The following is a 23,257-nucleotide window of genomic DNA, read 5'->3' as shown; positions in this document are numbered from 1 at the left end:
CCTGGAACTCACTCTGTAGACCAGGCTGGCCTCGAACTCAGAAATCTGCCTGCCTCTGCCTCCCAAGTGCTGGGATTAAAGGCGTGCACCACCACACCAGGCTTGATCTTTATCTTAACAGTAACTCCATAAGATAGACTGTTGCTATCCTTGGTCTGTAGAAAAGGAGGCTGAGGAACTTGCCCAGGAAGACCTGGGTGGTGTGCAGTCAAGTGTCTCTCACTTTGCTTGCTTCCCACATCGCAGAGCAGGATAGGAGTCGGTGTACCTCTGCTCAGGATCCTCACCTATTGCCTGCCAGTCTGCTAAGTTCAAACACCCTCAGCCACCACTCCAGACCTTTCTCTGGGCTGTTTTTGTTTGTTTGTTTGTTTTTACTGTTTGGGTCTCCCTAACTCCCCTTTGTTACTCCTTTCTTTCCTTAAACTGGGAAGTCTCAAAAATTACCACCCTCCCTATCTCAAATCCGAAAGTGCTTAGATGGCAAGGACCACAGAGAGCATATTCCTGTTCTTGGAATCCTTGGGTGTCAAGTTAGAGGGACATGCTTATCCCAGGCTCTCCTGTCTTATTTCCTTCACACAGCGGTTTCCTACCTGGCTTGGACACAAAGCAAACGTCTAGGAATTTTTCATTCGAGTCTCCTTTCAGGGTGGTCCTTCAGCCTCAACTTACATCACCCTAGTTGTGTCATGGTTGCCCATTTTGGCCAAGTTATATAACTTGGTCCTTTCTTCTGCAGGTTAAAAATGGCCTCCAAGATGGCCTCTGCCATACTGTCTGGCCTTTTGTTCGGGTTGATGTTTGAGTGGAGTCCAGCATTTGCTTATAGCCCGCGGACCCCTGACCCGGTGTCAGAGACAGACATCCAGAGACTGCTTCATGGGGTTATGGAGCAGCTGGGCATTGCCAGGCCACGCGTGGAGTACCCGGCTCACCAGGCCATGAATCTTGTTGGGCCGCAGAGCATCGAAGGTATGCACTCTTCCAAACTGACAATGTTTCTGTTGTATTTCTGAGGCCACTGTCTCCATTTACCAGGGTTTTTTGTTTTGTTTGGTGTGTGTGTGGGGGGGGTATTTCTTTTTTTACTGGTAGAATCTTATTTAGACCAGACTTAACCTTGAACTTCCTATGTAGCCAAGGGTTACCTGGAGCTCCTATCCCACTGCCTCCACCTCCCCAGTACTAAGATGGGGAAACTTATGAGATTCTGAGGAAGGAAGCTGGGGCTTCAGGCTTCACGCCAAGCAAGCACTCTATGGGCTGAGCTGCATCCCTGGCACTATTTCTTCTCCATGTTCTGCACAGTGATACATACATAAAACGTTCATGAGAAGAATGAGACAACCTCTCGTGGATTTTTCCAGTTTCCCAAGTTCTTCATAATGTTCTTATAAAACCTAAAGTAAAAAGCTGTATTTCATTTGCTAGCTCTTTACTCCCATATAAACTAAGAGCCTTCCCCTTGGGAGCAGGCAGTGGGTCTTATAGAAAAATATGAATTTTCACTTTGGATTCTCCCAGAAGCCACATGCAGCAAGTACTGTTTCTAATGGATTCCTGATATGTAATTTTCCCTACGAGGAGAGGGTTGCCTCACAGTGCTGTCTACTCAGGGCTCTAGGGATGCTGTGAATAGTGTTGATATATGAGTCCCATTTTTGTCTCGTTGCCGTCACTTTGAGCCATTGATATTACTGTGTACTTTGGTTGACATTTGATTTCAGGAGTAGATTAGCCGAAATAACTTGAATCTGCAAGCGTGCAACCATGGCAAATGGCTTAAATCAAGATAAATCAGATAGGAGCCTTGCCATTCTTTTAGGGAGATTCTAAGCTCTAAGTGGCACCAGTCACCTGTCCCTGTTTATTTAATTTTTTTTTTTTTTGAGATGGCAAACATCTGTTCTCTCCACTAGTAAAGTGCATGGTTAGTCACTCTGCTGTTGCCATGGGGAAGGTTCTCCCTGGTATCAAAAACCTGTGTTTTTTCAGAGCCTCCTTTTATTCACTCAGTTAGTATCCAACCGTGTATTGTTCTGCATATGCACTTTGCAGGATGCTGGGGCCTACGTGGTTCAGGCTAACTGGGAGAAGGGAATTGACAAAAAAGTCATTATGGTGTATTCTGATGTGCCCTGCTTCCATGGAACAAAGAGTAGGAGGTAGGTCAGGAATAGGGGCCCATAAGGACATGCTTCTTAGGAGAAGTTCCATTTGGCCTGGGTCTTGAAGTTTGCATAGGAGATCCCCAGGGGAGCGTGGTGAGAAGGTGCGGAAGAAGGAACGAGGATGGATTACAGTGGATCCATCGCTAATCTTGAGGTAATGAGCTGCCATAGCAACGTCAGCCTCCTGTAAGGGATGGGCATTGACTTGTGCTTCCACTGACTGTTGCTCTACCTTGAATTCCCACAGCATTAGCAGTTCCACAGGAGATGCGTTGCCTCCCACTTACCTCTGTTCCGACTTGGGCAGTCTCTCTCTCCATTCAGAGTCAAACCAAGATGTATTCTGACGGTGACCAGCCATACAGTGACGATGGTGTGGGAGCTTTTAAGAAGCTCATTAAGGTGACTGGCAGACTTCGTTTCCATGCAGTTCTCAGCTGAAGTTCCTTTTTCTTGATGGCTGTCAGCTGGGAACTCCCTTGGGAAGGATGCTGCCTCACATATCCCTATGCAGGATATCCCGAACAAGAATATTCTGTTGTGACATTTTACTTCTCCATTATCAGTCCCTTTAATCTGATAAGGGCGATGCAATAGAGTCCTGGAAGTGATTATCGAGCCACCTTTGTCATCTAAGATGATAGCCAGTTATCTCCAGTCTCCACCACATGCAAGGGGGGAGACTCTTGTATGTTCAGCAGGTAAGAATCTTGGAGCCAGTTTAGAATTCTGCCTCTTATAGCTGAGGTGGAAATGGACAGAAAGTAGTTCAAAGACAGAAAGTAGTTCAATGGATAGAAAGGAAGTACAAACCCTGAGCTTTTCCCAGTCCATCCTGGGTTTTAGATGGATGGCCTGGCTCTTATTTATGTGAATAGATTGTTGTTTCACTCGCCCATCTGCCTGTACTGTATGCTCAGAGACTCACTCATACCATGTGGAATAGCTCCTTCCATTCTCTTACCAGCATCAGAAAGAATCAGTTAAAGGTATCCCCGACACCCCCGCCTAATTTTTATAAAGAACATACACAGAACATGTATTCCTGTGAAAATTTCAACACGTATTGAATGGGGTTGTTATGAGTTATGTTACCAAAGCTCCCTGGATTTAAAGGCCCACTCCATCACTTTCTGGTGCTGCCATCTTTTAGTAAGTTATTTCTTTGTTTCTATTTACCTTAGGCATGCCTCTGTGGGTACCTTAAAAACAGCTGAGTGGTAGCATCTTCCAAATGTATAAAGTTGTCAGCCAAAGCCAAGACGAAAGGACAAAGACTGCTAGGAAGTGAGTGGCCTTCTGTGAAGGCAACCTCATGAGGTCGATGGCAAGGGAGCAGGGCAAGGGAACCGAGTCTGGGCCATGTACACGCGGCTTACTTGATACATGTGATCTTGGAGACCTCGAGAGGTGATTTTCTTTTGGATGAAATAAGGCTTCTTTCACATAGAGTCATGTGAACGGTCAATAAGAAGACCGCACAAGGCCGGGTGTGGTGGCGCATGCCTTTAGTCCCAGCACTCGGGAGGCAGAGGCAGGCGGATTTCTGAGTCCGAGGCCAGCTTGGTCTACAGAGTGAGTTCCAGGACAGCCAGGGCTACACAGAGAAACCCTGTCTTGAAAAACCAAAAAAAAAGAAGACCGCATGACCCTGCCTCTGTATGCATTAGCAGCAGCACGAGGGCTTTACTTTGTCAGTTTTGATGTGTTGTTTGGGACAGGATTCTCGTACAGCTTGAGCTGGCCTCAGGCACTGTCTGTAGCCAAGGATGACCTTGAACTTCTCACACTCCTGCCCCCACCTCCTGGGTTTCTGATCATCTTTCTAACTGCTCCTCGCCGGCATTGGTCAGCCCCTGCACCTTATATTTCAGCACTACCTATCCTCCCCCAGCTGCTGGAGCAGATCTCGTGACATGGTAAATGCTACTGTTGTTCCTTAGAAGCGGGTGAAAGCAGGGTGAGTTAGCGGCTCTCCCGGGGGCAGACTCGGAGAGCTGTTTACCAAGGGTGAGGGCTTTGGAGAGTGTTGAATGACACTCTTACTGGATTAGGGTTCATCAAACCAGGACAGATAGTCTAGCCCTTGAATATTAACAGCCTTGGTTAAAAATTAAAACAAAACAAAACAAAACAGCAGCAAACTGTTCTCCTAAAGTATCAGCTGTTTCTTCAACACTTTTAGCTGCTTAATACTTAGCACTGTGAAAACACTAAGTCTCAAACCACTAAAGCAGATGTTATAAATATTAGCATTTGATGATTGTAAATTATATTTTTATATATATCAAAATATTTTCATCACACATTTGGAACCTCAATTTAATTCTTTTCAAAATTAAGAGAGCTGAAACGTTTAAAAGTCCTCTGTGAGGTGGCATTATTGAAAAGACAAGTAGATTTTAAGGAGCCTACGTTTGGCCAAATTCGAATAAAGGAGCTGCAGTACCTCTACCTTGCCACAAGGTGGCAATAACTGCCTCCCAATCAAAGGCTGACAGAACTGGGGGAGTAAACATGAAAGAGCAGAAGAGGAGTCTCACTTTGTTTCTGGAGAGTCTCTTTCTGCGAGGAGGAGGAGGAGGAGGAGGAGGAGGAGGAGGAGGAGGAAAGAGCTGTCTCTTGGCCCTGATAACTTTTCTAAAGTCTGTTTCTAGTTTTCAAGGCAGCCCTCTGAAGCTGCCTTGAAATCACCCACACAAAAAGACCTTGGAAAATGATTTTAAATATCCTGTGTGGATTAGCTGCCTGGATAAAAATCTTAAAAAGTTTTAAATGCATGTAGGATAGGGAAGATGGAAACGATTGATTGTCTTTAAGGCACTCCGGGGTGTCTGGGAAGGCATGAAGGTGGTACTTTGGGTGTGCATAACACAAGAGAGATGTCTGCGTTGAAGGAAGGCTAGGCGATCCAAGCACTGGAAAACTGGGTGGAGGCAGGAGGATCATAAATTTGAGGGTGGCCGACTTTAGACTGAGTTCCGGGTCCATAATTCAGCCTTGTCTCAGAATCACAAGTTCTAAGTTGTAGACTCAGGAGCTGTGAACAGGGTTATGGCGCTTTAAAGAATAAGCAGAAACTGTCACTGCCCATGACTGTTGAGCAATGTAAAGTAGTGGTTCATCCCCCAAATAAATAAGATTTTCTTACGGTATTGTCTTAGCTAGGATGACTACTGCTGTGATGAAACCTGACCAAAAGCAACTTGGGGAAGAACGGGTTTATTTAGCTTATACATCTACATTGTAGTCCATCCCTGAAGGAAGTCAGAAATTCAAACAGGGCATTTACCTACCTGGAGGCAGGAGCTGATGCAGAGGCCATGGAGGGGTGAAGCTCACTGGCTTGCTCCTCATGGCTCACTCAGCCTGCTTTCTTAGAGAGCCCAGGAGCACCAGTCCAGGGATGACACCACCCACAATGGGCTGGACCCTCCTCATCAATCACCAGTGTTCTACAGCCTAATCTTAATGACCCTAATCTTTTGCTCAATTGAGTCTCCCTCCTGTCAGATAACTCCAGCCCCTCTCTAGGTGACAGAAAACCAGCCAGCACAGATGTCAAGAGGGGCACAGAAAAGCAGCAAAATTAGCAAGGTGAAATTTAATGCCTAGCAGCTGCTAACTTGGAGAAGATAGTTATTTGGAGCCCAGCTTGTCTTCGAGCCCAGGTGACTCCGGCTACTGCTCGAAGCTCTTGACCGTCTAGATCTGGCCCTGGCTGAGGTGTCTGATGGGAGCCTGCTTATGCTTCACTGGTAGCTGACTCTTCACATGGCCGAGGGGCAGGAGAAGTCGTGGAGGACACTTGCACCTCTCCACACTGGGATTCAGACTTGTTAAGGGGACATAAACACTGAGTGCTCAGTACAGCAAGTGTCCTTCTGTGGGTACAGGGCCTGAACTGGAGCTTCTTATGAGTTCTGTATCCTAACTTCATCTGCTGAATATCAAGTCCCAGCCGTGTGCAGCCTTCATGGAGAAGCAGCATTTAAACCATGCACTCGGCCCATGCCTGTGACCATAACCCGAATGGAACACATGGGGACAATGTACTTTGCTGCCTCTAAATTCTGATGAGGTTTAAAAAAACTTATATCAATTTTTTTTCTAACCCTTTTCCTCCCATCTCACTTTCCATATTGTTCACATGAGAGTTTGGCAGGTGTCTTAGGCAGGGTTTCTATTCCTGCACGAACGTCATGACCAAGAAGCAAGTGGGGAGGAAAGGGTTTATTTGGTGTACACTTCCACATTGCTGTTCATCACCAAGGAAGTCAGGACTGGAACTCAAGCAGGTTAGGAAGTAGGAGCTGATGCAGAGGCCATGGAGGGATGTTCCTTACTGACTTGCTTCCCCTGGCTTGCTCAGCTTGCTTTCTTATAGAACCAAATACTACCAGCCCAGAGATGGTCCCACCCACAAGGGGCCCTCCCTGCTTGATCACTAATTGAGAAAATGCCCCACAGCTGGATCTCATGGAGGCATTTCCCCAACTAAAGCTCCTTTCTCTGTGATAACTCCAGCCTGGGTCAAGTTGACACGCAAAAGCAGCCAGTACAGCAGGAAAAAATAAATAAATAAACTAAGCATAGCATTCCTCCCTTCCCGTTTACTTGTAAGTCACGGCTTCAAGGCTGGCAGCTAAGACTCCTTGCCCTTTCCTGTAGTGTGGGCTTAACCCAGGAGGCTTCTTGGTTCCTGGAGAACCTTGGCTCCTGGGGGTTTTCCTGTCAGGCATTGTCTGTGCAAAGTCCATATCTGTGCAAAGCCCGTGGCGTTTAAACTAGAACTCTTGTCTCATGTCACCTGATTCATACCATCTGGAAAAGGACCCAGGCAACAAGAAGCACCATGAGTCACCTGGGACGCTGCAAAGAAGGGTTTTCCACAGAACATTGACAAAGTGGATTATGTACATGAAGGAAACGGAAGAGCAGAAACGCGGTTTTATGTAACATTCATGGTTCGCAGAACTGCTTTCCTGTAACCTGTCTTATTTGATATAATCGTCCTAACGATTGAGACGGCTTATCCTTTCCCGCAGAGGCTTGGGGTTTTTAAGTTTGTTGGCAAGCCAGCTATGTTAGGTTTGAGGACATCTATCCCTTCAGACTTGCATAATCCTGGGCTATTTAGTTGAGAAACGATTATGAGTCTAGGCATTATGGTAAACCACAGGTGGTTTGGGTGGCTGGTATTTCAGGGACCTGAGGCTACAGGAAGCGAATGTTCTGACAAGTTTCCCTCTTGGAACAAATTGGTGCAAGCATCTTGGTCACCACAGTCCATAAAGAGTTAGTGAAGCAGGCTGGGTTTAGCAGACCACAGTTAGGCACGGCCATTAAATCTGAGTGTGTACAGTGGCCACTGTGCACTGGGGTGCCATGCGAGTTTTAGCCGAGGGAGAGGCGTGTGGGGTTTGGGTTTGGGGGGTGAGAGGAGGATGGAATATATACAGCTAGCAGGGTGTGCATTGAGATAGGCTACTCTAGTTCATTCTCAGAGGAGACACAAGACAGTGGCGTCTACCAGACAGTTTACTTTCTCAGTCTAAAAATGGCGATGAGCTGTCCTATTCCTCTCACAGTGTATGACAGCCAAATTAAGGGGGATCAAGGTACTTTGAAAAAGGTAAAAGTGTTCTAGAGACATGAAATGTATTTGTTCGCTTGCTTGTTTAGTGCTGCTTGGAATCCAGCCCAGGTCCTTGCCCTTGCTAGGCCAATGCTTCGCCATCGTGCTCCATCTCCATCTCTCAAAGCGCCGCCATGCTCTCAACTTCCTCTGTGCTCCCATCGTCACTTCCAGTTATAAACAGCTCAAGGTTTAGGGGATCCTATCTCCCCGTTCCCCGTGTTGTGCTGCGCTCGGGCCTGAGACACAGCACTCCCGACCATTGCTTATGAATCCCAGGAGGAATCGGTTTCCCTGGTCTCGTGTGTACCCCGCGGGCAGTGACGTAGGAGTTAGGATCACGGGGCTGCAGGGAGGAAGAGTGCTTTGTGAAGATGAGCGAGCTGCAACTTCCCTTCTCAGACTTGCCCTTCCCGTTTCTTGCTTTTGTGACTTTATGACCATTTCAGCAAGAGTTCCAAAAGTGGAACATGTCACAGATGAACATCAACACAGATGATGCTGCTGAAAGACCGGTGTGCTGATGAACTAGAAATCTAGCCTGCGGTGGACTGGAAGCAGACTGTCTACTTGCTGACCTCTCTGGCCATTTACACCAACCAGCATCCCATCAGAGTGCCCACTAATGCATTTCCACTTGTATCCATTCAATAAGTATTTATGTTCTTAGGTTGTTCCAGGAACTCTGGCCTTCATAGGTTTTCAAAACCAGTATGTACTGCTCTTTTAGAATTTTGTAAACCAACTACAAATCTGAGCATTATCTTAATCTCTTTGTGAAGGATCAGCTCCGACCGGAGGAATATAACAGTGATGTAGAATACGAGGGTGGTGGCAGGTTTTGACTGCTGAGCTTGTCTGGGCTAGCTGAGGCTCCCATTGGTCTTTATTCAAGAGCCACTCACGGGAATAAGAAAGCTAACACACAAGGAAGAGATGGAGCTATGGACTGTGTTTTTGCTCAGCACCTCACTCCAGTGAAGTGGGCTGGCTAACTGAGGAACGGCAAAAAGGAGGAACAGGCCCATCCAACATCTCCTACCCTGACCTGCACCCCTAGTTTAAGGAGCCTGAAAGGGAAGAGACGCGAGACGCTTACTGCATGTCCGAAGCTGAGAGTCCTATATATAGATTATTACAGAAATGGTTCTTTCAGGGCCAAGGCATTGAACCAGGGACGTTGCCACTGGAATCATCAATCGTGATCATGATCATCATCATCATCATCATTATCATCATCCTCATCATCATCCTTGAGCAGCGCTTCTGTGAGGATGTATATCATGGAGACTTGGGTTTGAGTAGCAGAAGAAAAGAAAAATAAACTTTTTAGCCATTGTGTCAAATACAAAATGGTTACAGGGTGGGGTGGGGGGTGGCAGGAAAGGCCATTTGAGACTGTCAGCAGGTTTGTCTATGTCAGAACAATGGCCACATGCGGCGGGTGGTCTATACCGCCCAGCTCCTAAGCTCACACAGGAAAACTCAGCCTCCCTCATTGCCCGCATTGTACTTGTCCCTTAAAGCTTCCACGCATCTGGTCACCACCTTGGTGGCTGCAGCAGTCGTGGTCAGTGGGGCTAGCTGGGGGAACAGTTCATACATTTCTGTCTGCACTGGTCAGATCCCACGCACAGAGCTCATGAGCAGGTAGAGGCTGGTGTCTCTTCAGCTTGGTATTTCTGAGTGTTACTCAGCATAAGTCAAATATTCCATAAAGTGAGCCTCCCTCTCTCTCTCTCAGGCAGCTGTTCACTGGGACACATTTGGTTATAAACTCTCAGAGAGGTGAACACAGACCCATTACGGCATTTTAGAATAGTCTCAGTGCGGAGGTGGGGGAGGGGCACTCAACCCACGGGAAAGAGACCTGACCAAGGCACAGTGACCCAAGGCACAGTGACACTTAGTAGGGGCTAATAAGACTGCTGAGGGGACTCGGGAACTGGCAATCATCCTCCACAGGAAACTGTCCTAATTTTTCTTTGCCTGAGGCAGAGGGGACAGCCAGGGCTGTCCCAGAAGTCCCAAGGGACTTCCCTAATGCCACCCTCCTAGTGGGACAGCTCAGCAGGCCTCCCCGAGGAGTTTGGATAAATGTGAATGACTAACATTTTTTCCCCCATGAGCAGTGGGACCGGATGGGCACGCTGGGAAGGGTTCCTTTGCTCTAAACCATGGAGGAGGAGGAGCCTCTAAACCACGGAGGAGGGTGCCTGTCTCCTGAAGCCAAGCGGCCCGTCTCTTCCCTTCTTCCCGTGTTTCCAGGCCTTCAGCAGATGGTGGGAGGAACCATTTGTTGAGTCTGTCCAGACACTGCATAGTTCTTGGTCACTGAAGTGTGTAAAAACATGGCAAAGATGCAGGTGCTATTGTCTCAACATGTTTACAAAGAAAGAAAAGAGAGAGCAGCTATTCTGACAGGAAAATGATACATTGTACTAATACTGAGAGGCCTTTTCTTTTCATGTTAGCATTGGCTCTCACTTAACTAGGTCTGTATACAGCACACTGGAGCCCGGTAAGTGCCTCTGGCTTTTTTTTACAGGCCAAGTTTTGGTGCCTTGGGGTCTGGGCCATGGACTAGCAAGATGTGCCTGCAGGCAGGGAGTGGCCAACTTACTCCCAGCCTGCTGGATCAGAAGGCTGGCTACAGTAAATTGTCAGTGGTACCCAGTCACATTCCCCCGAAGCCTACCTGCCCTACTAAAGCCTTCTCATGCCCCTGCCTCAGGATGTCTGTGCTGTTGAGGTTGGTCAGATCACCTCCCTAATCCTCAGGGAGGACAATAAAAGTGTGAAGGGTTGAGAGGCAACTGGAAGATTATGTTCTGCTCTGGGCAGCAGCGGCAGCGGCGGCAGCAAGAATGGGGGAGCACTTGGATTTTGAGCTCTGCTTTCAATAGAGTATGTTGCGTGTCTAGAAGCCAATCTGCAGAGCTCATTCTGCAAAGGTAAAAATACAAACAACCCAAAGGGCTAAATGAGTCCCAGAAGATGTATGTGCAGCTTTTGTGGATAATGGACCATGCATGCTGACACTAACGTTCCATGTCCTCTGGTGCCCTCATGCCTCTCAGACACTCTGCAGCACTCTAACCATGAGGCATACCTTGTAGGGCAGGCGGCCAGTCTTTTGCTTGCATTGCCCCCTGGACTCAGAACATATGCCCCTGTGAGTTCTTGCTTAACAATAGGGTAGAATGGTGAATTCTTTTTCATCCTTTCAACCCAGTGTTAAAGCTCTAAAATCTGGAGGAAAAATGATAGCACTTACCTAACCCGAGAAACGTGTTTGAGGGGTGCTGGAGAGATGGCTCAGTGGTTAAGAGCACTTGCTGCTCTTTCAGAGGACCACAGTTCAGTTCATAGCACCCATGTGGTGACCCAGCATCATGTATGTCCCCAGACCTGATGCCTTCTTCTGGCCTCCAAGGGTAACAGACGCACACACACATTGTGTGCATACATATATGTGGACAAAACATATACACATAAAACTAAAGGTTTATGTTTCTTAAATTCTTGACATAGATAGAGTCTCCGTGTGAAGGGTAAAAAGAGATATGTAAAATACTTATTCAAAGGGAAATGTTCTAGTAGAAGGGAAATAATCCCCATTTTGTGTCTACAGTGGGCCAGTATGTTATATATTACAATTTTTGTCCTCATAAATCCTATGTGGATGGTTCTGTTGTACAGTGGAAGTGGTTGAGCAGTGTGCAAAGACAGGTCTAGGACATAGAATCTAGATTTGGCTCACTTGTATTTGAAGCTAGAGCAGAATTTGCATCCCCATCACTGTTGATGTCTAGGCTGCAGCATTTCCCATTGACCGTCTGCATCCCTAGCCGCTGCCCACTAGAGGGCAGTAGACTTTCCCCAGTGGGACAACTCAAAATATCTTCAGATTTTAAATGTTCCTAGCAGGTTAAAATCTTCTGTTGAAATTTACTTCTCTGCAATGTATATGTGCGTGTGTATATCTATGTGTATGCATATGCATATGATGTGATGTATGTGCATGTATATACATTATATATGTGTGTTTGTGTGTGTGTATGTACATATAATCTCTCCTTCCTTTTTATCTCTTCCTTCTCCTATCTGTCTCTTTCTTACCCCTGCATATTTAAAACAACATTTGGAAAGTAACTTTAAGGACTCTATGTTTAACCTTTCTTATCATAGAAGTAATAAAAGCATTGTGAATTATTAGTACAAAATATTAAAGATTATTTATAGTCTTACCACTTAGAAGTTTCCGCTTTTGGCATCTATTTAGTTTATTTGTGTTTATCGTGTGTGTGTATGTGTGTGTGTGTGTATGTGTGTGTGTGTGTATGTGTGTGTGTGTGTGCGCGCGCGCGTGTGCACAGGGCCCTTTTACTTTGGTAATTTCTTAATGGGTAGCCTTGAAAATAACACTTCAAATCAAGGTTTTGCAGTTATCTGTGGGGAGGTTGCTGGGGGCCGTGTGCACGTGAGTGCAGAGGCCAGGAGACAGGGTCAGATCCCTTGCAGTGATCATCACAGGAGGTTGTGAGCCTCCTGTTGTGGGTGCTGGGAACCGAACTCAGGTCCTCTGTAAGAATAGTAAATGTTCCTGACCACTGAGCCATCTCTCCCACCTTCATAGTGTTTGTCTGTATTTCATAGGTAATATTCCAACAAAATATTCTATATCCTAACAAGTTAATGTCATTATTCTTAATATCTGCATTACATCCTATTATACGAATATACACAGTGCAAACATTCTCCAAGTGTGGGCACTTAGAGTTTTTCCAATTTATTATTTTCATAAATATTTCCTTACTGACTATATATGCACATGACCCTTCATGTAGACTCTTGATAAGTTTCCTAGGGTGTGTATTTCAGGGGAAAGAATAATTTGACCAAACTCTTTATATATTTTTAGGTTCTCTATCCTAACTACTGTCTAGTTGCTCTCAACTGTTTAACCAATGGTTATTGTGTTTCTCTCTCCGTCCATCTCCTCCTTCCCTCTCTCCCTCTCCTCTCCTCTCCTCATGGGCAGCTTTTACATTTGTTTTCTATGACAACTGCCCTTTAAAAACCCCTTGAAAGGTAAAACTTGTATCTTAATGTTTTAATTAGTAATTATTTCATGATCTACAAACCTGCATGTCTTTCCTTCCCTGTGTTTTTCTTATTCTTTGAAGTGTTTGTTAACAAAATGCATTCCTTCTTCGCCAGCTATAATTGCACCTGACTGACCCTTTCATACTGCATACCTTGTGAACCTTGAGTTTTCACAATCAGACTTGCAGCGAAAGTTTTTCTAAGATTTTTAGTACAAGTAGAGAAATACTGAGGTAAAAATCCGGGAGAAGACAGGGAATTAATTGTGTGATGGCCACCAGGTGGCGCCATTGGCCCAGAATAGAATCATTGCTCTGGCAAGTAGGAGGCTATTTGTTGTCCCTCGGTCCTGAGCTGGGCTAAGTGGTGAAGATCCTTGAGAGCTCTTTGCCTGCATAGAACACCACTGGTGGGGTTTGTAGTTAACCTGACAGTGATCATGAGTGGGCCCGATGCATTTGTATGTGCTCTGGGACAAAATTGGTCAGGGCCATTCTTGTTTTTGTTTAAAATATGTGACAGCTATGTCTTACACAGTTGCTTAATAAGCTGTACAGTTTCATGGTTTTCAGTGTATTTGTGTCACAGCAATCCATTTTAGAATATTTTTGTCATCTCAGAAAGGAACTTTCTGTCCTCTGTCATCCCTGCCCTCTCTCCCACCTCCTCTCCCCTTTCCCAGTACCCTGAGAGCACTGACTAGTCTCAGTTCTTTCCCCTGAGTATACTTTCACAGTGACTTTACATACCTGCAACCTCCTGTAGGTGTTCGGTGTGATGTGGATTCCGTTGCTTTAGGCTGACAGTGCTGCCCCACCTGACTTCCTGGCAGGAGACAGGAGCACTTTCCGGTCTGCCAGAAACAGTGACCTTTTTATATGATGGTTCTTCACTGTTTAGCTGGGAATGCTAGGATGGAAGATTTCTGGGCTCCAGGCCTTCCAGGAGCTTGGGTTTGGTGCACTGAGTTTATTAGTAACTCTGACCCCACTGACAACCGAGCTGGCAGCAGTGGGGAGGTCAATCTGGAGGGGAAAAAAACCAGCCAGGTTTTAAATGGAGGCATGAGAGAAACAAACCCTTTCCCTGTGAGCCGCTGTGCCAACTCCAGCTTCAGTCCCCTGTCCCCGAGCAGGCTGTAATGCTGCTTACTATCAAATGGTCATCCTTGACTTAACCTGACAACAGGACATATCTGAAGGCCATCAAAACTAATGACATCAGCCTTACTTACTGTTCAGCTGGCAAGAATCTCGGCCCGGCCTAGCAGGAAGAATACTTAATCTGATGCCCGAAGCTCGCCAGAAAATTCCACTGGCTGGTGCCTGGGGCTGTTATGAGTCTCCAGTGAGAAGTGACACACTAAAGCAAACTGGTGCATACAACAGAATCAAGGGACAGGGTGGGACATCTGGGAACTTCCTATCCACCCGCCACGTTTCATAGAAAATTGAGTCTGAAGAGGTGACGTTCTTTGCTGAAGGAGGGCCTATGACAGCTGTTGATAGAAGGTCAACTGTGGATCTGTGAGGCACAGCTCTCTGCTTCCTCTTTTCTTCCTTTGCCCACCCTTTCCCCACTCCCTTCCTTGGAATCAAAAGAATCAGATCCAATCACTTTAACTTTTCAGAATTGAGTTCTTATTTCTCCATGGCTACGAACCTAGTGGATCTGTAAATATTTGTGCTGAATGGGTCTGAGTTGAAATAATGGCATCTGAAGAAATCATGGATGACTGTAGGAGCAACAGAGAGCAGCGTCAAGTTCAGCGGGGCCTGAATCTTGTGTAACTTGGAAACCCGTGTTAAGAAAAGCAATACAAACTCGTATTTCAAAAGGGCTGGAACAGATGGCTCCGTGGTTAAGAACACTGCTTTTCCAGAGGACCAAGGTTGGATTCCGAGCACCCACATGGCACCTTAAAACTGTCTCTAATTACAGTCCCAGGGAATCCAGTTCCCTTTTCTGAACTCCACAGGCATCAGACATACACATGATACACAGGCTGCATGAATTCAAAACACCCATACACACGCAATTGGAAAATAGTGGTAATGGCTGCAAGGCCTTTGACGCAGTGCATGCAGTAAGGGACTGTATTCAACCTCCCTGTCAGTCTACTGTTAGGACTTTGTAAAATAGGATAGACCTGTTTATAGAAATGACACCTGGTATACTGGGAAGTATTTCATAACCCTCTACTCTCACGAAATAAAGACAGTCCTAGAAATAGACAGGGACTGAACATGTGTCCCATGTGAGGGATACCAAAGACAGCAGCGAGGTCTGCAGAGGGCTGCCTCACTCAGGATGTGTGGTACTGAAGCCCGGGGAGAGGCCAGATTTCTTCCCAGCTACCATTCTTCTTCTGAATGCTTTGTCCAAAGGGGAGTTAGATCAGCATGAATAAAGCTGTTTCACATTCAATAATTAGTTGAATATCCTCAAGATTTACACGATCTTTTGAAGTTCTGTGTCACGTGGGTCAAGTCCCTTAAATCCACATCACTGTCCTGAAGTGAACAGAAGGAAGATGTATGACCAGGGTGGCCTTTCCCCAGAATGTGCCTGATGTCCCTGAAATAATAGGACAAATGCACACCCCAGTAATCTGTCCCAACATCATCCTGGAAAACAACACATTCATCCACTCTGTTAGGTGATGACATCAGCATTAGACTTTTCCCCTTTGTTTCTACCCTGCTGTCTGCCGCTTCCCAAATGGTACGACTTGGAAGTAGGGATAATTCCAGGCTCAGGAGAACTCGGTGATTTGCCTCATTCATTTCCGTTGTTGGGTCTGGCTCTGCTGAGTTTCTATGAAGAAGAGGACAGTCAGAACTGTGGAGTGGAGTCCCATTAGGTAACCGCTGCAGTGCTGGTGTCCTTTCCCCAGAATGCCCTTGGATGGCAGGGAGACCTGACAAGGGACATGTGTCTGGCCATTGCAGATGCATCAGCTTGGATGCCAGATTTAGTGTTCCTCAGAAATGAGCATGGGGGTGAAAGGGGAGCTTGGAAACTACAGAGGATTCACAACACCTCCATGAAGGGCAACCCAGAGGGCCCCAGAGCCTGTGGTCTGAGGTGTGCATTTCCATTTCTGATGTCGTGACCAATCCCATCACTTGGGTACCACTCCCTGTTTAGAAATACAGGTCGTAGTCATCTTCAGGAGTACCTCCTGGGTAATTCTTTTTTTTTTTTTTTTTAAGATTTATTTATTTATTATATGTAAGTACATGATAGCTGTCTTCAGACACTCCAGAAGAGGGCGTCAGATCTTGTTACGGATGGTTATGAGCCACCATGTGGTTGCTGGGATTTGAACTCTGGACCTTCAGAAGAGCAGTTGGGTGCTCTTACCCACTGAGCCATCTCACCAGCCCTCCTGGGTAATTCTAAAACGTAACAGATCCATCCTGTATGAGCAGTAAGGAAACCTCTCAATAGAAAAGCAGAAAAAGCCACTCCCAATACGGATTTTGAATCTTATAATAATTAGTTGGTCTTGGGGAATGTGGCAAGACTATTCCTTAAAAAAAAAAAAAAAAAAAAACCTAAATACTAAGGGCCCATGAAGTGGCTCAGCAGGTAAAGCATATTGCTGTGCAAGCCAGGAGACCTGAGTTTGATCCTCAGGACCTACATGAGTTTGGAAGGAGGAAACAGAGTCCACAGAGACATTATACATACACACACTCATATGTCAATACTCACAGTAATATTAAATAACCCTAAAACCTCAACCATACTCCATATGATGCAAACACCCTGTGCATCAGCCTATAGAAAAGCAACTCTGCTTGCTGTTAGGTATTTTCCAGTAGGCAGATGGTAAGAATGCTCGCAGAGATAGAGTGGAATATTCTGGATACATGTCTCCTGCACAGATACTCTGTCACACTGCAGTTTGCCATTGCTCAGGCACACTTATTTACTTCCCTGTCCACTCATCCTGTCTATAGTTGTTTCTTCATCCATACTTGAGTCTGAGGGAAATAAAAGGGACATGTAATACGTATGTCATTAATATCACCTGTTTATAGAGAAGGACACTAGTATTCAAAGGGTTGAGAGCATTTGTCACATAAGGTTGTAAGTTGTACATGTCCTACACGTTATTAAATGATGACCACAGCTGCCCTTTATTAGACATTTAGTATTGGCCAGAATTCATGCAAAAGGCCTTAAGAAGAATATTTTATTTTATCCTGATGCCATCCCGAAAATATTGGTGTTTTTAGTGTCTTCTCTTTACACATGAGGTCATACAGCTAGTTTGATGGAGCCAAGACTCAAACTCAAGCAGTCAGACTACAGAGGCTGCGCCTTCCAGAGCCCACAGCAGTGTTCCCTGCATGCCTGCCTACTCCATTCGTGGGTCACCAGCCCCACGTGGCTCCTAGGCAGGTGCCAGATGGGTCACTTAAATTGCCAGATTTCCTAAGCACAAAATACACAGAGCATACTGAAGCTAGTGTGGAAAAAGAGTGTAAAACATTCCAACGATAGGTCTTTTCCTTTTTTTTTTTTTTTTTTTTTTTATATTAACAGTATGTTAAAACAACAGCAATTTGGATAGAGTGAGCTAGAATAAAATGAATTTATTGAAATTTAGTTTCACCTGCTCCTTTTTGCTTTCTGAAGTGAAGCTCTCAGGCAATTTTCAATTATATATAGGGTTTACATTACATTGCTATCAGGTGGTGTTTCAGTATACTATTCCAAAATACGTAGAGACGGAAACTTACCCAGACTGCGGTTGGCGCCCCTTAGTAACCTCGGTGAAGTTTTGGTTAGGATGGCGAGGTTTGGAAGTTCCTAAGTCCTCTGTTATTTATGAACTTGAATCCCCATTATTATCATGCGGGGGGGGGGTAAAAGAGAAATCGAAAGGATCAGAAAAGTGATGTTTCCCTTGTCTCTAAGGGGAACTCTCCTTGCTGGTCGTCTCCTGACTGCCATCATCCCTCTCCTGGCCTCCATACCCCCCCCCCCACCTCTGTGATACCTTTCAAATGTGTTTCCTATCACATGCCTTTGTGTCCCAGCGCCATCTGTAATGTATGACATATAATTGACAAATGACAAAATCCGGTCATTTTGTTTGGGTTGCTGTTGTTATTGTTGTTGTTTTATACCTAATGACATTTGTCAGACAGAGATGATGTGGGTACCAAAGGAAGAAGCTGGGAACGTTTGTGGAGATGGGAAAGCCACGAGCTAGAGGGACATGGCCAAAGCTTGGTTAGAGGATTTATTTTAAGCACCTCCCCCCAGCACACACATCATGTGTTCTCCCTACTCCCCTCCTCAGGACAGATTTTTTTTTTTTTTAAATAGTGATTTCTGGTAAAAGTCAGAAACAGAAAAGAATGTTCTGTTTGTCCAAAATCAATGTTTGTGTTAGCAATTTACAAAGGATACTTACTTATCTACAGCAGTTTTGGGTGGATAGAGGAAAGACGAGATGGCTAATTTATGTGGTTACGATGTAGTAAGGTCAAGTTAGACTTTTCTCTGCCCCGAACTGAGGCCCTTGTCTTACACTGAAGACAAGGGTTGAGGGCCAGGGATGGACACTGGCATTTGGAATGAGTGTTTTCCATGCTGTGTGTACCCCTAGTCTATGCTAGTGAGGGGCTTTATACCTGCAGGGTAGCTGGCAGTTGGGACTGTGGTCAGGTATAACAGAGCTAGGCCCTGTCACCTCTCAGGGCCACTCTGTGTATGTACTCTGTGTTTCCCTTGAGTGGTCCAGGATAGCTGGAATGCTGACTCCGGGTAGAGGGTCTGGGACAGAGGTCACGCCCACTCTCCTGGAGTCCTGTGTACCCACCCTCAGTACTCCCCTTCCCTGTGGCTTCTGTGGCTCTCCTTTATTGGTTGAAGTCTTAACCTTCTTCTCAGAGTTTGAGCTTCTCTGACCAGGACTCTCCGACCTGTTTCCCCCGGGGCCTAGTTTGGTTTCTGACATCTGCTTACCTTGCTTTTTTGTCTGTCTACCAGGCTCAGATTGGCTTTGTACACTTTCCATACCCCCAAACCATGACACAACTCCACTTGACTCGTTAGCTGGTAAACCAGGGGGCCTGGAGTTCCTGTCAGTACATCAGAGCCTTGACATCAAGTCATCTTAGAAGTTTTAAGATATAGCTATATTACACAATGGGTTACAGTCGAATCTCTGCTCATTATTGTGGAATGACACATGCCTGGAGGACAAACCAGCTTTGGACAAAGGATGTGGGGGTGGGGGTGGGGGGGAGGTAAGAGCAGCTTCAGACCACAAGGTGCAGCAGGGGTAGAACCAGATGCTGGAGCACGGATGTTAGCACAGCATCTTTCCTAGCATCTCCTGTATCCTCACCTAACCCCAGCCACCTCCACAGTAGGTGTGTCACTTCATTTTCAAGTACTACTGATACATTAACATGGTTCCAGTCTGGTGGGCTGTATAGTTTCACACGGAATCAGAACTAAAGTTTTTAAAGCATCAAAAGTGGGCCTTTTTATCTCAGTTTAAAAGTGTGCTTGGCCTCTGTATAACTCACTGAGTTGATCCTTTATTTCAGACCACAAATAGAAGTTCTACGAAGAAGGTAGAAGCACTTCTGCACATTACTTACTCATAATGGCTTTTCTCAAACCTCCCAGGGTCATAAGTCTCCTAGAAATTGTCTCATGTCCCAATTATTCCTTTTTATTCTATGTGTATTGTATGCAAGGCTCATGGTGGCTTCATGAAAATTAAATTCATAGAATAAAATTTGAACTTTGGCAATTGAGTAAATAGCCAAAACAAACACACTCTGTTGAAAAACAAAAAGTAGACATTTTCTTCTTTTGAAAAGCAAGCAGTGTCTAAGCTAAATACCTTAAAAGTGAACTAAAAAGCTTTCCTAAAATAAACAGCTTTGCCTGGGATCCTAAATTGGGACCACATGGAGATGGGAGCTTACAAATGCAGTGCACCCTGGCTCCACAGTTCTGCCTCTGCTGTTGTGTGCCTCGAGGAGCTCTGTAGCCTCCGGTCTCGAAGGAGCCCTCGGGTTTTAGATCCCAGTAAGGGAAGAAGGAGGCAGAAGAAAGCCGTGGAATGAAAACAAATGTCTTTCAAACCAAACCATCTGAGGGACCAGTTCCACTTGTGGGGCTGCCAGACTCACCCTCCGTGGATCTCTCCACGATGCCTTGTGGGGCGGAACCTGTGAAGGCCAGATTTAAACCTGGGGGCGGGGTCCAAGGAGTGTGAGCAAACTGCCTAGGCCAGCCCCTGCCCCGTGGCAAGTCAAGGAGAAGCCAAACCGGCACAGATAAGATCATTTCTTCGTTTTCCCTATTTACCAAGTGCTCTGTGCTTTGAGGTCACATGTCCTGAGTCTAAGGAATGCAGTTATTGTAATATAAGCCCTGTCTATTTTAAATATCTCTCATTAATAGGAGATGGAGTCTACAACATCCAGGTTCAAGAGTAAAGGGTGGCAGGCTTATTTCTTCATCTCTCTCCCGCCGTGGGCTCATCGTCTGCCCTATCAAGTGGGTGCTTACATCAAATGCTTGTCTGCGTTGAGATCTTCTGGCCCCTATAACTAGTGGGCAGGTTCCTTGAGAGTCAGGGTATAAGGGGGTTTGGGAAGGCTCTGAGATCAATGAGGGGAATGAGTTCAAATATTAATCTAACTAGTTTTAACTGGCAGGGGCTCATAAATGTTATCAAAATGTGTCAATTGTTTTGAGCTGGTATTGCTTAAAACCTCAACTACAGGACTGTGGTCTTCAGAATGAAAGATGGTAGGATATTAATTGTGGCTCTGTGAGTTGTGCTGTTAGGAAGAACTACATAGTGACAAACACAGCTGATATGTGCTGAGTGCTTAGTAGTAAGCCATGGCACTAAGGTGGGCATTTTGTATAGTATATAGTGTCTGGTTTTTGATTCCCCTACAAGCATCTCATTCCTGTGTTAAGCCAGCGGAAACTGAGATCCAACTGGGAGATTAAGGAATGGCACGCCACAGTAGCAGGTGTGCTTGAATCCAGTCCCAAACATCAGGAATCGATAATGGTTCTCCCTATAACAGGGGTTCTGTTGTCTGTGTCTCCCTAGCTAAAGAAAATCGTGGTTTTTCATAAATATGACTGAATATTAGAACATTTGTTTCTTAGGAGAAATTGTGTGTGTGTGTGTGTGTGTGTGTGTGTGTGTGTGTGTGTGTGTGTGTCACATCAGGGGCAAAAATCCCCAAACGTTCAGAGCAGAGGAGACTGTCCTGAGTAAAACCATCAGAATTCCTCAAACACGTCTCTTCACAGTGCCCTAATGCTTCCGATGCTTCCTAAAGTTACACATGGACCATGTCCAGCCTCCTCCTCACCTTCCACGTCTGGTCTGTGGTCTCTAAAATGGGAACTCAGAGGCTTCTGTGCGCTTTGCTTCCCTCTGTCCTAGCTGCAGGATGACAGCCTCCATTCCTTCCCTCATGTCGTCTCGAATGTCTGTTGATAAGGTCTCTCGCACCTCAGCTCTCTCTGAAGAGTAGGGGGGGGGGCGGCGGAACAAGAGAAAAGAAAAAAGAAGACAAAGCCTGGCCCCTGTAGAACAGTTACGCAGTTGCTCTACTCTCCCGGACAGTGATTGACAAACAAAAGCGTGTGCTGGTTTCCTTAAGTGATGGATGGAGACACTGCGGAACCCAAGATGGGACTGAAGTGTATTTTTAGTGCCTGCAGCGTGTGGCAGCCTAAGTGAAAACTGCTGGATCCCCTGCCTTCCACTGAATGGCTAGTATTGAAGAGTCTATGCCCTCTCCCCGCCAGACTCTCCTCACGAACTACCGTTTTATGAGGTGGGTGACTAGCTCCTTGGCACCAGGCTGCCCCGCCACAGTTCTCCTTTATGGCTCAGCACTGATGCTCAGCTTCATGGCTCCACAGACAGCCTCGGCATGGGGCGAGGGGGCACTGCTGGAACTCTGCTGGCTGCGAGCTTGTCAGGGTGTTACCAAATTGTGAGGCAAAGCCTGCCGGGCAGGGATCCGTCTGGACACGCTAAGTCTTCTGGCATGAGGCGGCAATCAGGCACGAAGGAACTGGGGGAGCGAGGACAGAGACTGGCTGCCCACCTCAGAGTGTTTCTGCTGGTACCTTGCTCCCCAGTGGGAAGCCAACCCCCTGGTCAGTGACATATTTGGGCCCCCGGAGGGAGATAGAAATTACCAGAGACACCAGTTATCCTCACAGGTCATTCTGCCACTGTTGCTCCAGAGCTAATCTAAAGAAAAGAAAGAAAGGAAAGGAAAGCCACTGGAGAAGGTGTCTGTGGGCTGCATCAGGCCTCATGGCATGCTTCTGATGTCTTTCAGAATGGAAACCATGTTGGAGCTGCAGACTACAAACTTGCTGAAGGGCAAGTAACCGTATTGCAGAATTCTCTTAAGAGAAGTAACCCTTGTCCTAAGGACCTCACTAGAGCTCCACAGGATGGAAAAGTGCTTTGAAAGGATTGAATCATAATGTGACCCAAACGTGGGAGAGTGATGAGAGAAGGAAGGGGAGGCCAGGCCCTGTCTGCCTTTGTTCCTGTTTCCGACCACCTTTGATCTCGACAACCGTGGTCCCAGGTGGCCTGAACAGGCTTTTGTGTCTTGAGATGAGACCAGCTCTCTGAGAGACATCACCACTCCCATGGAACTTTTGACACTTCTATAGGATTCATTGGAATGAGAAGTGGGGCCAGAAGGGCTTTCTTGTGAAAATGAGAGTGCCTCTCTCTCTATCCAGAGTACAGCCTGAAACCAAAAGATGTCACCACAGCTGCAGATCCCTTAACTCCAAACCTCGAGTAACTTTACAAACACTCTCAGTAGCCATGCGGAGAACACTAAATTCCAAGACGCAGGAGTAACACCCTAGGGTGCTCTCAGAGCTAACTTAATCTTACTTCATTCACTGTTCTAAAACACGTGGCTGTCATATTTTAGCTGTTGCCATTGAAAGCCCGGTGCCGAGAGAGCATTAACCTGGGACTGGAGATACACAAGCTGAGGCCCCGCCCTTCACCTACTGCGTTTGACCAAACCCCTGGAAGCAGCCCTGGTAAAGAAAAGCGGGGACAGGGACTCGCATTGCCGAAGCTCACTTTAATTTTAATGTAATCAACACAACAGGGCTACACGCACACGCACGCACACATGCACATGCACACACGCGCACACACACACACACACACACACACACACACACACACGCGCGCGCACGCACACACGCGCGCGCACACACACACACGCACACATGCACGCACGCGCACGCGCACACACACGTGCGCGCGCAC

General features: G+C 46.2%; 1 protein-coding gene across 1 annotated transcript in view; it reads left to right on the top strand.

Annotated features, from left to right (window-relative positions):
- The window catches only part of Scg5 (secretogranin V), a 42,871-nt gene that overhangs the window by 1,006 nt on the left and 18,608 nt on the right, over positions 1–23,257 (top strand). The window contains exon 2 of the mRNA XM_021193381.2: positions 743–975. Within this exon, the coding sequence (XP_021049040.1) occupies positions 750–975 (226 nt within the window). The 5' untranslated portion in view covers positions 743–749. The remainder of the gene's footprint in view (positions 1–742; positions 976–23,257) is intronic.

This window comes from Mus pahari, chromosome 3, assembly GCF_900095145.1.
Source record: "Mus pahari chromosome 3, PAHARI_EIJ_v1.1, whole genome shotgun sequence".
Lineage (NCBI taxonomy): Eukaryota > Metazoa > Chordata > Mammalia > Rodentia > Muridae > Mus > Mus pahari.
Note: the sequence above shows the minus strand (reverse complement) of the source record. Positions and strands in the feature narration are given on the sequence as shown.